Source organism: Salvelinus fontinalis, chromosome 32 (genome assembly GCF_029448725.1).
Source record: "Salvelinus fontinalis isolate EN_2023a chromosome 32, ASM2944872v1, whole genome shotgun sequence".
NCBI lineage: Eukaryota > Metazoa > Chordata > Actinopteri > Salmoniformes > Salmonidae > Salvelinus > Salvelinus fontinalis.
In genome coordinates this window covers 8,568,079-8,584,972 of record NC_074696.1, presented here as the reverse complement: position 1 = coordinate 8,584,972, position 16,894 = coordinate 8,568,079, and the positions used below count along the sequence as shown (strand labels likewise).

The 16,894-nt window shown below is 42.5% G+C and overlaps 1 protein-coding gene across 3 annotated transcripts in view; it reads right to left on the bottom strand.

Annotated features, from left to right (window-relative positions):
- The window catches only part of LOC129830686 (KH domain-containing, RNA-binding, signal transduction-associated protein 1-like), a 48,757-nt gene that overhangs the window by 6,144 nt on the left and 25,719 nt on the right, over nucleotides 1-16,894 (bottom strand). The window contains exons 5-10 of one of the 3 annotated variants that reach the window (XR_008755619.1): nucleotides 10,274-10,425; nucleotides 9,929-10,157; nucleotides 5,532-5,599; nucleotides 4,921-4,979; nucleotides 4,413-4,622; nucleotides 2,089-2,191 (exon numbers count right to left, since the gene is read on the bottom strand). Coding sequence is in view for 2 of the 3 variants with exons in the window: in XM_055893289.1 (XP_055749264.1) it covers nucleotides 4,516-4,622; nucleotides 4,921-4,979; nucleotides 5,532-5,599; nucleotides 9,929-10,157; nucleotides 10,274-10,425 (615 nt within the window). In the remaining variant the exon portion in view is untranslated. Of the gene's footprint in view, nucleotides 1-2,088; nucleotides 2,192-3,233; nucleotides 4,623-4,920; nucleotides 4,980-5,531; nucleotides 5,600-9,928; nucleotides 10,158-10,273; nucleotides 10,426-16,894 lie in introns of those variants that run through there. The other 2 variants (XM_055893289.1, XM_055893290.1) reach the window with 2 other exon arrangements.

The following is a 16,894-nucleotide window of genomic DNA, read 5'->3' as shown; positions in this document are numbered from 1 at the left end:
AAACCAAGCCATGAGGTCGAAGGAATTGTCCGTAGAGCTACGAGGCAGAATTGTGTTGAGGCACAGATCTGGGGAAGGGTACCAAAACATTTCTGCAGCATTGAAGATACCCAAGAACACAGTGGCCTCCATCATTCTTAAATGGAAGAAGTTTGGAACCACCAAGACTCTTCCTAGAGCTGACCGCCTGGCAAAACTGACCAATCGGGGGAGAAGGGCCTTGGTCAGGGAGGTGACCAAGAACCCGATGGTCACTTTGAGCAAAGTACAGAGAGATCATTGATGAAAACTTGCTCCAGAGCGCTCACGACCACAGACTGGGGCGAAGGTTCACCTTCCAACAGGACAACGACTCTAAGCATACAGCCAAGACAATGCAGGAGTGGCTTCGGGACAAGTTTCTGAATGTTCTTGAGTGGCCCAGCCAGAGCCCGGACTTGAACCTGACCAAACATCTCTGGAGATCTGAAAATAGCTGTGCAGCGACACTCCCCATCCAACCTGACAGAGCTTGAGAAGATCTGCAGAGAAGAATGGGAGAAACTCCCCAAATACAGGTGTGCCAAGCTTGTAGTGTCATACCCAAGAAGACTAGAGGCTGTAATCGTTGGCAAAAGGTGCGTCAACAAAGTACTGAGTAAAGGGTCTGAATACTTATGTTTTTTTTATGCATTTGCAAAAATGTCAACAAAAAAAACGTTTTTGCTTTGTCATTACGCGGTATTGTTTGTAGATTGAGGGAACAAAACAATTTAATCAATTTTAGAATAAGGCTGTAACATAACAACATTTGGAAAAAGTCAAAGGAGTCTGAATACTTTCCAAATGCACTGTAGAAGCGTCATTATATCTCAAAGCTGTTTCTCCCAAAACCATTTTTATTAAATGTTGCACTTGAAAACGCTTGTAATCTAACGCCTGCCTCAGATCACTCATAGATCAGCTAAGTACGTCGATAGATGCTTTCCCCCCCCGTGTTACTTTATTTATTAAAAGTCTAAGTCGTTGGGGGGGGGGGGGTTCTAAGCTGACATTTGGAATTGTTTTAAGATGGGAATTATGACTCATATGTATGACCATAAAACATTTGGAATTGTTTTAAGATGGGTATTATGACTCATAAGTATGACCATAAAACATTTGGAATTGTTTTAAGATGGGTATTATGACTCATAAGTATGACCATAAAACATTTGGAATTGTTTTAAGATGGGTATTATGACTCATAAGTATGACCATAAAACATTTGGAATTGTTTTAAGATGGGTATTATGACTCATAAGTATGACCATAAAACATTTGGAATTGTTTTAAGATGGGTATTATGACTCATAAGTATGACCATAAAACATGGCAGTCAAACAGGGAAATGGTTCCAATAGATTTTCCACCATTTCATTTTTCCCACAGGGGATTTTTTAGAAACACTTAAAATAAGGGCTGTGTTTCGTGTAGGCTCACCCTGGCGTGACATTTTGATAACCATGTAAAAACTCTCTCAGACAAGGTGACCTAGGCCTTTTTCAATCCTATTGAAATACATTTTATGTTCAATCAATTGAGTTCTATTTTTTTGCTACTTGTAGGCTACCGTCTGAAATGTGTCTCAATATATTTAATGATGTTTAAAGTGTGCAACGATGTGCCAAATCTGAGATTAGTGCATTATAGGGCATAAGCGTTAGAATAAGCCGCCTCGATATTTGTAGCCGTAGGTGGTAATACCTCTCTAGGAGCGGAGTGTGAAATAACTCTAATTACATTTACATTTAAGTCATTTAGCAGACGCTCTTATCCAGAGCGACTTACAAATTAATAATGTTAAGGAAAGATTTGAATGGAGAAAGCTGAGACGAGAGTAGCGCTCCCTTTCTTTCCATCCTATCAGACGGCTCCAAAGATGTAATTAGCGACCGCTTTCTCTGCAAGGTGTTTTGGGAAACGAACGTTACATCTTCAGCCGTTATTGCATCGATAAAACACTTGTTATAAATTAAAGTTTTAAATAAGCCTAAATTCCATTGATATCGAGAAACCGGGCACTGGCAAACTAGGTTGCCAAAACCCCTTAGCGAAACAAATGCCTACCTGAGGTACGTATGGTATCATCTTTCCAGTAAGCCGACCTCTGATTGGTTCTCTCTCCAGTAAGCCACCCTCTGATTGGTCCTTTACTGACTAATAGTTGGACCTGAGGGAAGAGACACACTAAATCCATAACCAATGGGAAAACACTAGTGGACAGTTCAGTTAAAATCATGCAAACAATGGACAGGGTAGTTGTAGTCATGCAGCTCAAGCTTTTGTCCATTACGTTCTACAAAATATGTAAAACGTGTTACAGTATATGCAATGTTTACACAAATATCGCAAAGAAAAAGTAGCAGCAGATCAACTGGTTCAGAAGATATTGATAAAGATTCAGCTTTTTGCAGATTTTTATTTTAACAAGAGTTTGCATTATTTACACTATTCTAGGATATTTTGTTAGTACACACATTTATTTGAGTAAATCTACAACTACAGTAATATTGGAAGTCACTTTTTCTTTACTTTAGATTTTTTTGTTGTTGTTGACATGACTAGAATTCATCTTTTCCTAAATTGCACGCATTTACCAGCAGCTTAATTCAATGTATAAACACACTATCAAATGACACATTTAGGGTTAAGGTTACCTTTATAGTGGAGCGATTACGGTTAAAACCATCCTCTCCTTTGCCATTACTCTCTACTAAAGTAGCCACCACGTCGGCCACTACACACGACACGAACGTCGAGGTCAAACCCTGAAACCTAAAGACTTAAAAATGGTTGGGAGTTCAGTTAAATTTTACTAACAAGAGTCTAGCAATGCATTTCTCATTACCGTCTACGACCACAGGTAAGATGGATTGAAAAAGTCTTTATACATACCCAGGCACTCAATGCTTTAGAGCTTTAAAACACATTAGGAAGCTATCCAGGTTATTTTAGAGGTCTTACCCTCTGGCTCCTTTTTAAAAGTATAGAAAGAGAGAGAAAGAATAAGTCGTGCTGTTTTTTAAATAAATAAATCAAGACATCATTTAGTATCTGTTAAGGGCTTCAGACTATAATACAAATCATTTAAATTTAAAAAAATAATAATAATGTGTTTTTTTGAAGAGAAATACAAATAAAAACACCTCTTAACTACCAGGCTGTTAAATGTTATTTAAAAAATATTCAAGAAATAAACCAAGTTACGGAAGTTTCATAGAAAAACAAACTAAATCTTTATTGACAAATTGCTACAAAACATCTTCTGGGCAGATGTAGTAGTACCTATTTAGACAAGCCTTACACATAGAGCATAATGCATTTTAACGGAGAGGGTACATATACCAGTGGCAGAATAGTGGATACGTACAGTTTGGACGTTTTTTTTTTAAAAGTATGTACAAAGAGATGAGATTAATAAACTGCAGGATCCCTTCTCTGTATAAAGAGAAAACCCATGTGGAGATTTTTGTCCCAATCCTTCATTGCGTCATTTTTACATGCAGTTTATAAACTCAGATCAACCAATAAGATCCTGCAGTGACATGTGTTGTTTTCTTTTTATCATGAGGCCGATCTAAGGCCATATTCCACTTCGAAGAAGAAGTAGAATAACACAGAGCCATAATAAAATTAACTTAAATTTGTTGAACAACTTTAATAAACAAATGAAGTATGTGAGGACAGTCCATCTCAACAGTGGTTATTAGGCCTACTTTTCAAAACTCTAATGTACAATGACAAAATATCATTATATAATCCCCGCTGCCTAAATCTAAATTGACAACTTTGAATTAAAAGACTATTTAAAACAAATGGGAATTATAAATCAAGAATGAATAGATCGCAGCTGCAAATTCCATTAACATTTGTTTGTTTTTACTGTTTCCTTTGACTTGATTTGACGTTTTATGTTTGGTCTATATTACATAACTGAAACAGACGTTTCTATTACTTTGCTATATTAAAACAGAATTTTGAAATGTAGCCTAAATGGGAATCTGCAACTGTCCCTTAACAAAGTATTTTTTTTAAACAAAATAATTAAAAATGTTTATCTTAATAAGATGCTAACAAGTGGATAAGCAGTCTCCAACTCCACTGGAAATTAGTTTAAATTCAAAATGTAAAAAAAAAAAAAAGGTCAACAATGCAAAAGAAAAAGCCAAGGGAGAGATAGGGTCAGAGATAAGAACAGATGAACTAAAACTTCAAACCAAACTAAAATACAGTTATCTTCTCTAACCCATCTAAAAAAAAAAATACGCTTTAAGGGTTGCTCTGAATGAAATATCAACCCAGCTGCAATCAGTCAAGATCCTCATTTTCTGTTTGTAAAAGTCCATCGTAGTAGAAAATACCAAAACAAAAAAACAAAAACGGACAATTACTTTTTTCGAGGGTTGCTTAGAGCGAGAGCTGCCGTGGTAGACAGGTCTGTTGGTTGTCAGGGCAACTCGTTAGCGTTGGTCGCTAGGCGTTGTCATGGTGAGTTCAGTATTGTCTATAGGGGTGTTCTCGGTAAGGGCCCTTAGCCGCTCTGGAAGGTGGGGCCTTTCCCGCCGGGGCCGCTCTCTGGGCTCCGTTCCAGTCATCCTGGGCTAGAGGGGTGAACCACACACAGACAGAACAGAAATGTCATTACAAAACGAGCTTGGCTGTCACGTAAACATCTCCAACTAAAACACCATTTCCTATTTCCTTCCGTTTCCCAAGAGCACTTCAACAAGGATGTATTGAACACGTGTTGTTGTCGGGCATTATGCATGAAATTTACTGACTACAGAACCAAAGCAAATGTTGGCACATCCTGAGAGCAATAATCAAGAAAAGAAAACAGATTTCCCTCTCCATAAAGGGTGAGAGGTTTGGCTTGAGAGTGGAGTAGTGATGTCTTACCGTAGGGTTCATATGCCTCCTGTACCTCTCCATGTCCGTAGTCGTAGTACTCTGGCTCTCTAAGAGAAGAACAGAGGAGAAAGAACATTTCAAATAGCAGCACACCAAGCTAGCAGGCTAAACAAGCTAACCAGGTAGGTTGCTAACTAGCTCATCAAGCTAACCAGGATAGGTCGCTAACTAGCTAGCTTATCAAGCTAACCAGAAACGCAAGCTAGCCAGCAAACCAAGCAAACCAGCTGTCATCTTTGAGTGACATTTCATTCATAAAATCACTTAATATGTAAAAAGAATACCTTTAATAGCTGATGTTAGCCAAGCGATAACCTAGTCACAGTTAGCTGAAGACAGCAGCCCATATCTTTCTCCGATTAAATAACACGTAGACTCAAAATAATCCAACCACAGGGGTAGGAAAGTTCATCCGTATGAACTCAAAAATATAGCCTATTTCAGTCCCTACAGTCCCAATAACTCAATAATCCTGTTTGAAAGTAGGGCACATGTAACCGTGAAGAGCAAGGACGTGAGAGAGCCAGAGCATGCACTAGTGTGTATGCGCTAGTGCGTGTGTTGTTTGTTGCCAATAGATGGAGAGATTGGTGACTCACGCCTGTGGTTGACTGTAGTAATTGTCGTATGACTCGTACGCTGGCTCTGTGTAGCCCTCATCATAGGCCTAGTGAGAAGGGGAGAGCGAGAGAGAGGGAGAGAGAAAGAGACAGAAAGAGTGAGGGGGGTCAGAAAGAGTAGCAGAGAGACAGAGTAAAAATAAACATAAGAAAAGCCTTTATGTGATCCTTGACCTGTGAACTGATGATGATGCAAGATGGCGCGGACAGATGGGGCAGCTCTGCTTCTAACTCCTAAGCAACTTTGCAGTATTTTTTGTGTGTGTGTTATTTCTTACATTATTAGCCCAGGATTTTTTTGTGTTATTTCATACAGCCGGAAATAACTTTTGGATATCAGAGCGGCGGTAACATTACGACCGGGAATACGACTTTCCCGAATTTGTTCGTACCCCCCAGGGCAATTGAACTGATTCCAAAGGCTAATCCAAAACATAGCCGGTGGAGGTATTCGGAGTGGACTTCTAGTCCGACTCAGAAGGCGCGCACACCACCCACCGCTTCCGAGTATATTACTCGCTAATGTTCAGTCTCTGGATAATAAAGTAGACGAGCTCAGGGTGCGAATCTCCTTCCAGAGAGACATCAGGGATTGTCACACAGAAACATGCTCTCTCGGGATATACTGTCTTTGTCCATACAGCCAGCTGGGTTTTCAGTATATCTCAGCCCAGACAGAAATAAAGAACTCTCCAGGAAGAAGAATGGCGGGGATGTATGTTTCATGATTTATCAGAATCCACACTTCAAGATTGTTTTGATCAAGCGGACTAGGATATGTTCCGTTCTAGCCTCAGAAAATAACATAGACGAATACACAGATACGGTGACGGAGTTTAATCAGGAAGTGTATAGGAGATATTGTACCCACTGAGACTATCAAAACCTACCCTAACCAGAAACCGTGGATAGATGGCAGCATTTGCGCAAAACTGAAAGCTCAAACCACCGCATTTAACCATAGCAAGGTGACTGGGAATATGGCCGAAAACAAACAGTGTAGTTATTCTCTCCGTAAGGCCATCCAACAGGCAAAACGTCAGTATATAGACAAAGTGGACTCGCAATTCAACGGCTCAAACACGAAACGGAAGCGGAAGGGTATACAGACAATCACGGACTACAAAAGGAAAACCAGCCACGTCCCAGACACCGACTTCTTGCTTCCGGACAAGCTAAACACCTTCTTTGCTCGCTTTGAGGATAACACAATGCCACCGACGCGGCCCGCTTCCAATGACAGTGGTCTCTCTCCTTCTCCGTGGCCAACGTGAGTAAGACATTTAAGCGTGTTAACCCTTGCAAGGCTGCTGGCCCAGACGGCATCCCTAGCCACGTCCTCAGAGCATGCTCAGACTGGCTAGCTGGAGTGTTTACGGACATATTCAATCTCTCCCTATCCCAGTCTGCTGCTTCAAGATGGCCACCATGCTTCAAGATGGCCACCATCGTTCTTGTACCCATGAAAGCAAAGTGAACTAAATGACTATCCCCCCATAGCACTCACTTCTGTCATCATGAAGTGCTTTGAGAGGCTAGTTAAGGATCATATCACCTCTACCTTACCTGAAACCCTAGACCCACTTCAATTTGCTTACCGCCCCAATAGATCCACAGACAATGCAATCGCACTGCACACTGCCCTATACCATCTGGACAAGAGGAATACCTATGTAAAAATGCTGTTCAGTGACCATAGCTCAGCATTCAACACCATTGTACCCTCCAAACTCATCATTAACCTCGGGGCCCTGGGTCTGAGTCCCGCCCTGTACTTCCTGTACTTCCACCTCCAGGTGGTGAAGATAGGAAACAACACCTCCAATTCACTGATCCTCAACACAGGGGTGCATGCTCAGCCCCCTCCTGTACTCCCTGTTCACCCATGACTGGCCGCACACGCCTACAACTCAATCAATTTCCTAGCCACCGTGCTTCTACACCTGCATTGATTGCTGTTTGGGGTTTTAGGCTGGGTTTCTGTACAGCACTTCGAGATATTAGCTGATGTACGAAGAGCTATATAAAAAATAAAAATAAACTTGATTTGAAAAATAAACCTGATTTGAATCATCAAGTTCGCAGACGACACAACAGTAGTTGTGATTACCAACAATGACGAGACAGCCTACAGAGAGGAGGTGAGGGATGAGGGAGTGTGGTGTCAGGAAAACAACCTCTCACTCAACGTCAACAAAACAAACGAGATGATCGTGGACTTAGGAAAACAGCAGAGAGAGCACCCCCCTATCCACATCGACGGGACTGCAGTGGAGAAGGCGGAAAGCTTCAAGTTCCTTGGCGTACACATCACTGACGATCTGAAATGGTCCACCCACATAGACAGTGTGGTGAAGAAGGCGCAGCAGTGCCTCTTCAACCTGAGGAGGCTGAAGAAATTTGGCTTGGCACCTAAAACCCTCAAACTTTTACAGATGCATAATTGAGGGCATCCTGTCGGGCTGTATCGCTGCCTGGTACGGCAACTGCGCCGCTTGCAACCACAGGGCTCTCCAGAGGGTGGTGTGGTCTGCCCAACGCTTCACCGGGGGCAAACTAGCTGCCCTCCAAGACACCTACAGCACCCGATGTCACAGGAAGGCCAAAAAGACCATCACGGACAACAACCACTCAAGCTACTGGCTGTTCACCCTTCTATCATCCAGAAGGCGAGGTCAGTACAGGTGTATCAAAGCTGGGACCGAAAGACTGAAAAACAGCTTCTATCTCAAGGCCATCAGACTGTGAAATAGCCATCACTAGGTGGCTTCCACCCAGTTACCTAATCCTGCACCTTAGAGGCTGCTGCCCCATATACAGACTTGAAATCATTGGCCACTAATAATTGAACACTAGTCACTTCAATAATGTTTACATATTTTTGCTTTACTCATCTCATGTGTATATACCGTATTCTATTCTACTGTATTTAAGTCTATGCCACTCCGACATTGCTCATCCTAATATTTATTAATTGCTTAATTCCATTATTTAACTTTCAGGTTGTGTGTACTGTTGTAAATTGTTAGATATTACTGTACAGTTGGAGCTAGAAAGACACGCATTTTACTACACACGCAATAACATCTGCTAAACATGTGAATGTGACAAATACAATTTGATTTGAATAACATTCACCTGTAGACGAGTTCTAGACTGTAAATAAATTGGCAAAGAAGAACTTCCATTAAGGAGCAATCAGTCTGCTAGAGCTGGTTTTACTGCAATGTTGTGTACCTTGAGCAGCCATTCCCAAACCTTAACCCAGAGGTAGTGAGCTGTCATTACCAAACCTTAACCCAGAGGTAGTGAGCTGTCATTACCAAACCCTAACCCAGAGGTAGTGAGCTGTAATTACCAAACCCTAACCCAGAGGTAGTGAGCTGTAATTACCAAACCTTAACCCAGAGGTAGTGAGCTGTAATTACCAAACCCTAACCCAGAGGTAGTGAGCTGTAATTACCAAACCTTAACCCAGAGGTAGTGAGCTGTAATTACCAAACCCTAACCCAGAGGTAGTGAGCTGTAATTACCAAACCCTAACCCAGAGGTAGTGAGCTGTAATTACCAAACCTTAACCCAGAGGTAGTGAGCTGTAATTACCAAACCCTAACCCAGAGGTAGTGAGCTGTAATTACCAAACCTTAACCCAGAGGTAGTGAGCTGTAATTACCAAACCCTAACCCAGAGGTAGTGAGCTGTAATTACCAAACCCTAACCCAGAGGTAGTGAGCTGTAATTACCAAACCTTAACCCAGAGGTAGTGAGCTGTAATTACCAAACCCTAACCCAGAGGTAGTGAGCTGTAATTACCAAACCTTAACCCAGAGGTAGTGAGCTGTAATTACCAAACCTTAACCCACAGGTAGTGAGCTGTAATTACCAAACCAGAGGTACATAAAATAAATGTGAATCCAAATATAAAAACAGGGGTAGTTCTTTAAAATGCCACTGTACCAATGTCTTATAAAAAGGTAGACCAGGCAGGGCTGTTGCTTCACTCGATATGCCCTCTACAATAACACATTACTAGTCGACTCCCACTACTAGTACTGTCTGATCTCCCCTGGTGAAATAGAGTTCAACTAACCTGGATAAATTAGGGTTAAATAAACGAACCCGATTACATTCTTAACTATTCATTATAGGGTTCAAAGCTTTACACGATGAAGGTGTTCTCTGAATCATAGTATGGTCATTGTTACAATGTATCTTAATAACTACAACGTGATTGGTGGCAGAAAAATCGACTAGCTAAAATAAAACGTGTAAGAGATCTTACAACTCTAAAACGTCATTGGATAATACATGTTTCATGTATGGAATGATAAAGGACCGAACAGTTATTTTAAAAATGAATTGATATTTTAACTCACATATTCCTCATATTGTCCGTGTGCTGGGGCGTGTTGGTGTGGGGGTGGCATCCTGGGTGGTCCCCCAGGGGCAGGGGGTCTGGCTCGGGGCGTTGCTGCCCCTCGGGCGGGGGCAGCTGGAGGTCCCCCTCTTCCTGCCGGTGCCCCCCTCACTACCCCAACTCTGGCTGGCCCTCCGCGGGGCGCACCTCCCCTTGTGGCACCTCCACGTGGGAGCATACCTCTACCCCTGGAGAGATGGAGGAAGAGAGAAAGAAGGAAAGAAGAAGACCAGACATAGATAGACCAGACAATGAATTGTCATCAGCCACCTTGATAAATGTCATCCTGAGTCTGTCTGGTTACCTGGATGCCCCTGTTTGTCCCGGTGGCCCTCCTCGGCCCCTGGGGCCCGGTGGTCCGCCTCTACCTCGTGGGGCCCCTGGCCCGTGCTCCTGGCCCCCGTTCAGATAACCCATCTCCATGAACTGTTCCTGACAGATGTCATCCATCATGTCCTGCACAGAGAGAAAGAAGGTAGAGAGAGAGAGAGAGAGAGAGCAAGAGGACAGACAGGAGGAGGGTTGGTAGTAAAGACGGAAGGAGGATAGGGAAGGAGGGAAGAGAGGAAAGGTAATTACTAAGCCGCTCAATACAAACCATTCCTCTAATGACTAAAAGAGCAAGGCAGCAGGCAATAAAGAGCATGTCTCATGGAGCCTTTTAAAACAGTGTGTGTGTGTGTGTGTGTGTTTGTGTGTGTGTGTGTCACGCAAAGTGTGTATGTGTGTGTTTGTGTGTGTGTCACGCAAAGTGTGTATGTGTGCGTATACGCAGCACCCTCGTCCCTACATAGGCAAGGTAAAAGAACTAGTGAATGTACTCTAGTGGTAAATCTTCCATATTTTCCTCTGTTTATTGGAGATACAACAGATAAATAATGATACATACTCCTGCAGTAGGGAACCTTTCACACACCAAGCATCGGACGTAGTCTCTCTCCAGAGAGAGTCATTTTTGGGGGGTAGAACCACGATCCGAGGTCACGTCTCAAAACGCCACCATCCTCATACTGTTCCCACTACTATGCACTGTGGGCCCCGGGTCAAAAGTACTGCGTGCATCATGTAAGGAATAGAGAGCCCTTTAGGGTGCCATGTTCTCCACTCATCTCTAGAGTGACAACACACAGAAAACCATTTGTCTGATTATATACTAATCCATGGCCAAGAGCAACACGGCATTGCCTTTGCTTAACAATTTAGACAGTTAATACTTTGCTATACATTGGATCGTTTCTACCTAAGCTATCTAATAATTAAGACTAACAGAGGGGGGGGTTTGGGGGGGGGGGCGGTTTGGGGGGGGCAGGGAGAGAGACAGACTGCCTTCCCCAGCTTAGAAAAAAAAATCGATCCACTTCAAACGAGACAAATGAAGCTCGCTACCCTAGAATAATTTTCAGAGGGATAATTAATGGGTGTTATACTGAGCACTCCAATCTAAACAAGTCTGTCTGGGAAATCACACTGTTACATCAAATCACTGCTTTACATTGACCCATATGAACCAAACAAACAAGGCTAACCTACAGTACCTGTCTAACATTTTGAAACACCTACTCATTCAAGGGTTTTTCCTTTATTTTACTATTTTCTACATTGTAGAATAATAATGAAGACATCAAAACTGTGAAATAACACCTATGGAATCATTTAGTAAGCAAAGTGTTAAATCCAAATATACTAGAGGTTCTTCAAAGTAGCCACCCTATGCCTTGATGACAGCTTTGCACACACTTGGCATTCTCTCAACCACCTGGAATGCTTTTCCAACAGTCTTGAAGGAGTTCCCACATATGCTGAGCACTTGTTGGCTGCTTTTCCTTCACTCTGCGGTCCAACTCATTCCAAACCATCTCAATTGGTTTGAGGTCGGGTGATTGTGGGGGGCCAGGTCATCTGATGCAGCACTCCATCACTCTCCTTCTTGGTCAAATAGCCCTTACACAGCCTGGAGGTGTGTTGTTGGTCATTGTCCTGTTGAAAAACAAAATCATAGTCCCACTAAGCGCAAACCAGATGGGATGGCTTATCGCTGCAGAATGCTTTGGTAGCCATGCTGATTAAGTGTGCCTTGAATTCTAAATAAAATCACTGACAGTGTCACCAGCAATGCAGCCCGACATCATCACACCTCCTCCTCCATGCATCACGGTGGGAACCACACATGCAGAGATCATCTGATCACCTACTCTGCGTCTCACAAAGACACGGCGGTTGGAACCAAAAATCTCAAATTTGGACTCATCAGACCAAAGGACAGATTTCCAGATGTCCATTGCTTGTGTTTCTTCGCACAAGCAAGTCTCTTCTTCTTATTGGTGTGGTTGCTTTGCAGCAATTCGACCATGAAGCCTTGATTCACGCAGTCTCTTCTGAAGATTTGATGTTGAGATGTGTCTGTTACTTGATCTCTGTGAAGCATTTATTTGGGCTGTAATTTCTGAGGCTGGTATCTCTAATGAACATATCCTCTACAGCAGAGGTAAGTCTGAGTCTTCCTTTCCTGTGGCGGTCCTCATGAGAGCCAATTTCATCATAGTGCTTCATGTTTTTTGCGACTGCACTTGAAGAGACTTTGAAAGTTCTTGAAATTGTCCTGGATTGACTGACCTTATACTGGTTAACTGACGTTAAAAGCTTTACAACAAAGCTTTCTTACTATCCAACAAGCTTTCTCTACCCTTAACCTTTTTCTGAACACCTTCTAAACAAATGTCATGTGGTTTGGTAAGAAGAATGCCCCTCTCCCCACAGGTGTGAGTACTACCTCTGAGGGTTTAGAGCTTGAGGTAGTCACCTCCTACAAGTGACTGGGAGAATTGCTAGATGGTACACTGTCCTTCTCTCAGCACATATAAAGACTGCAGGCTAAAGTTAAATCTACACTTGGTTTCCTCTATCGTAATCGCTCCTCTTTCACCCCAGCTGCCAAACAAACCCTGATTCAGATGACCATCCAACCCATGCCAGATTATAGAGACGTAAATTATAGATCAGCAGGTAAGGGTGCTCTCAAGGAGCTAGATGTTCTTTACCATTCAGCCATCAGATTTACCACCATTTCCTTCTTATAGGACACATCACTGCACTCTATACTCCCCTGTAAACTGGTAATTTGTGTAAACCTGTCACAAGACCCACTGGTTGATGCTTATTTATAAAACCCTCTCAGGACTCGCTCCCCCCAATCTGAGATATCTACTGCAGCCCTCGTCCTCCACATACAACACCCGTTCTGCCAGTCACATTCTGTTAAAGGTCCCCAAAGCACACACCTCCCTGGGTCGCTCCACTTTTCAGTTCGCTGCCACTTGCGACTGGATCGAGCTGCAACAAACACTCAAACTGGACCGTTTTATGTCCATCTCTTCATTCAGACTCAATCATGGACACTCTTACTGAAAGTTGTGGCTGCTTTGTGTGATGTATTGTTGTCTCTACCTTCTTGCCCTTTGTGCTGTTGTCTGTTCCCAATCGTGTTTGTACCATGTTATACTGCTGTCATATTGTGTTGCTACCATGTTGTTGTTATGTTGTGTTGCTACCATGCTGTGTTGTCATGTGTTGCTGCCATGCTATGTTGTTGTTTTAGGTCTTTGTGTAGTGTCTCTCTTGTCGTGATGTGTGTTCTGTCCTATATTTTAATTTGATGTTATATTTTTAATCCCAGCCCCCGTCCCCGCAGGATGGATGACAGTAACCAGACCCTGTCTCACCCACAGAGGGGGGGAGGAGGGAGCTGCTGGAGGAGTTGACAGTTCACACCCTGTTGTAAATTACAGCAGAAGGGGACTCTTTCTCTCCCTCCAGTATGAACAAAAGGAATGTCTTTGTTAACAGGCTTTTCCTGCCGAAACTCAAATACGTTCAAAAGTGAATACTGGAACAATATTTCTAGCATTTGAATGTGGGGAACGGTCAGTAGAAAACTAATGTCATGTTGGTTTTTATTTTGTGATATCAATTAAAACAGTATAAACAAAATACTGTAACTTGGAAAGAATATCCCTTTTATCTGTCAAGTTTTCATCCAATACTATGTGCATATAATATGCCAAATGATGAAAGTATTATTGTTAAGATGGGAATGTAAATTGAAGGAGTCATAAGAGATCATTTGCTATCATATACCTTTGCATGGTAAGTAGCCACGCCCCGAGTGAGTTCAGAGAGTGTGCCAGCCTGATGGAAGCGTCCTTTTCGACCAGAGTGCATAAAGGGACGAGCTAAGAATTAACATACTAGACCAGAACATTGCCAGGTTGCAGCTGTGGGTGTAAAGTGGTCTGAGTCCTGAACACTGAATATCAACATGAGGTGTAGGAGAGAAGCTCATCTCCTAGACAATCACCAGTATGGCTGATTAGCTGTCCCAAGTCAGATATCAAGAAAAGCGAATTTAAGTGGTACCATACTACTACTATTCAAACCATCCCATCCTACTACTATTCTCAAATCACTGTATTCTCCGACTCGCATCACCGACGGGAAGGAACCGTCGACACGGCTGGCTAACCATTACCCTAGGAGCATCGTCCAGAATGAACAGCAGAAAGAAGACTGGGAAAAGGAGGGGGGCCCTTTTTGGACAAACAAGCGTGCCACTGAAAGGCCAAACCAACACTCTTTCGAAGGAGGGCTGGTTCCGACAGAGATAAACGGCGTAAATAAATTTCTTACTTTTAATATGTTGACTGTTTTATGGATATGATAGGTAAGGACCTTTCGAGTTTCATTCGGGGGATGGTCACACTTTAAACAACCGCTCTCGTGGTGCCCCAAATTCCTAATGAGTTAATTATTACATTATACATTTTTTATTTTAAATCAGGTAACAACTATACATTGTTATTTATCAAATCAACTGTCATCAGATTAATGAAAGTAAAGTCACAACAAAATACCGCATAGCTACAGATACAGGATATTCATTTTGACCAATTTCTCACAGCAGGAAAATATTCCTACGGTCAGAGGAAATGTGAATTATTGCGTGGATTATCATTCATGGACCTTTTTGTAGGGGTTGATCAATTTTTAGTTAGGGCAAATTAAGTCAGAAATGGAAGTAACAAATTTTAGAAGCCTCAAATACACTACAATTTTGCATTTCCTTCTGTACAGGACATTTCCTGCAACTACAGGGTGATCAAATTAAGATCCTACATCTGTAGGATAGCAATATTCAAACGAGTTCATCAGCTTCCAGAATTCCAACCATAATTCGCTTGGAATCCTTCCAAAGTATTAGTGGCAACATGGCAGTCCCCAGGAATGGGCCACCAGAGTTGAGCTGGGGGACATTTTCCCAGAATGCTGTGACTCAAGGTCTCCTCAGAAACAAGGATAGGATAACAGCAACCTCCATATGCAAAACGTTTCTAAGAATTTTTCTAAATATTATAGGTACCATTTTTGTTGTAGTATCGGTGCTATGATCTTAGCCTATGCCGAACAAACGCCTTCACAACCTGTATGAGTAAACTGCTAATTTCAATGAAACCTGGGAATAAGCAACACAGCTTCGCAAGAGGTTCGCACTGAACAGTAAAACGATGCTCTATTCTATTTTCAGGAATTTCGCTCATGCTGGCATAGCTACGGAGCCAGAGAAGCAGTTAGAAGCCTACTATTTTCCAGATGCCCCAGTGTAACTCGGCAGTTAGAGGAGTGTCTCTGGGCAGCACTTGCCCTCCTCTTCTAACACAGGAGGCTTACGGATATTTAGAGCCATATGGGGGCACGCTGCAGGCACGGTGAAAGTGACCCAATTCTTTTTAAGCCTATCGTTTATCGGCTCAGGCTCACTGCCCTGTCAAGGCTGGTTATTCCAGGTAAGCAGACACATCATCGGTCAGTCCATCGAATGACGTGGTGCTTGCTTTGTGTATCGTGTCAAACTGTTCAAACAGACCAATCAATAGCATTTGATAACTGTTTAGGTATCAGAACCATTTCATACAAATAATGAAAAACAAATATATATATATATATATATTTGTGTCTTGAAAAGTAACCTGCACTTGCCTAATAAAAATACTACAGTTTTTGCAACTTATCACGACCTTGACATGGTACACTGTTTCTTAAATGGTTCTTCCTCAGCTTTTAAGGTTCCTTGGAGAACTCTTGCCCGATAAAAATAACCTTTGAGTGAAGCGTGGGGTTCCTGACGTGGCATCAATGGTTCTTCAGAATTCTAGAAGGTTCTTGAAAATGTATGGAAGCCTGCATGTCACGTTCCTGACCTATTTCTGTTAGTTTGTTATATGTGTTAGTTGGTCAGGACGTGAGTTTGGGTGGGCATTCTATGTTTTTGTTTCTATTTTGGTTTTTGGGTTGCCTGGTATGGCTCTTAATTAGAGGCAGGTGTTTGGCGTTCCTCTAATTAAGAGTCATATTTAGGTAGGCGTTGTCACAGTGGTCGTTGTGGGTGATTGTCTTCCGTGTCTGTGTCTGTACACCACGCGGGACTGTTTACGGTTTGTTCGGTTTGTGTAGCCTATGTTCCTATTCGTGCGTTTTCTTGTTTTATGTAAGTACGTCGTCTAGGTCTGTCTACACTGTTTGTTGTTTTTGTTAGTTTAATCAAGTTCGTGTTTCGTTAATAAAATATGTCTGTTCTCTACGCTGCGCCTTGGTTCCCTCAATACTCCTCCTCTTCGTCCGAAGATGAAGAGGAGGAGGAATGCCGTTACAGAATCACCCACCAATCCAGAGCCAAGCAGCGGAATTTCGAGCAACGGGAGAGTATACAGGACTTGTGGAGTTGGGAGCAAGTATTTAACGGAGAAGGACCATGGGCTAAAGTGAATCACCGTCCATGGGAACAGCTGGAGGCACTGAGGAGAGCAGAGGCTACCGGAGAAGGGAACCGGAGTTATGAGGGGACGCGTCTTGCACGGAAGCCCAAAAAGCCCGT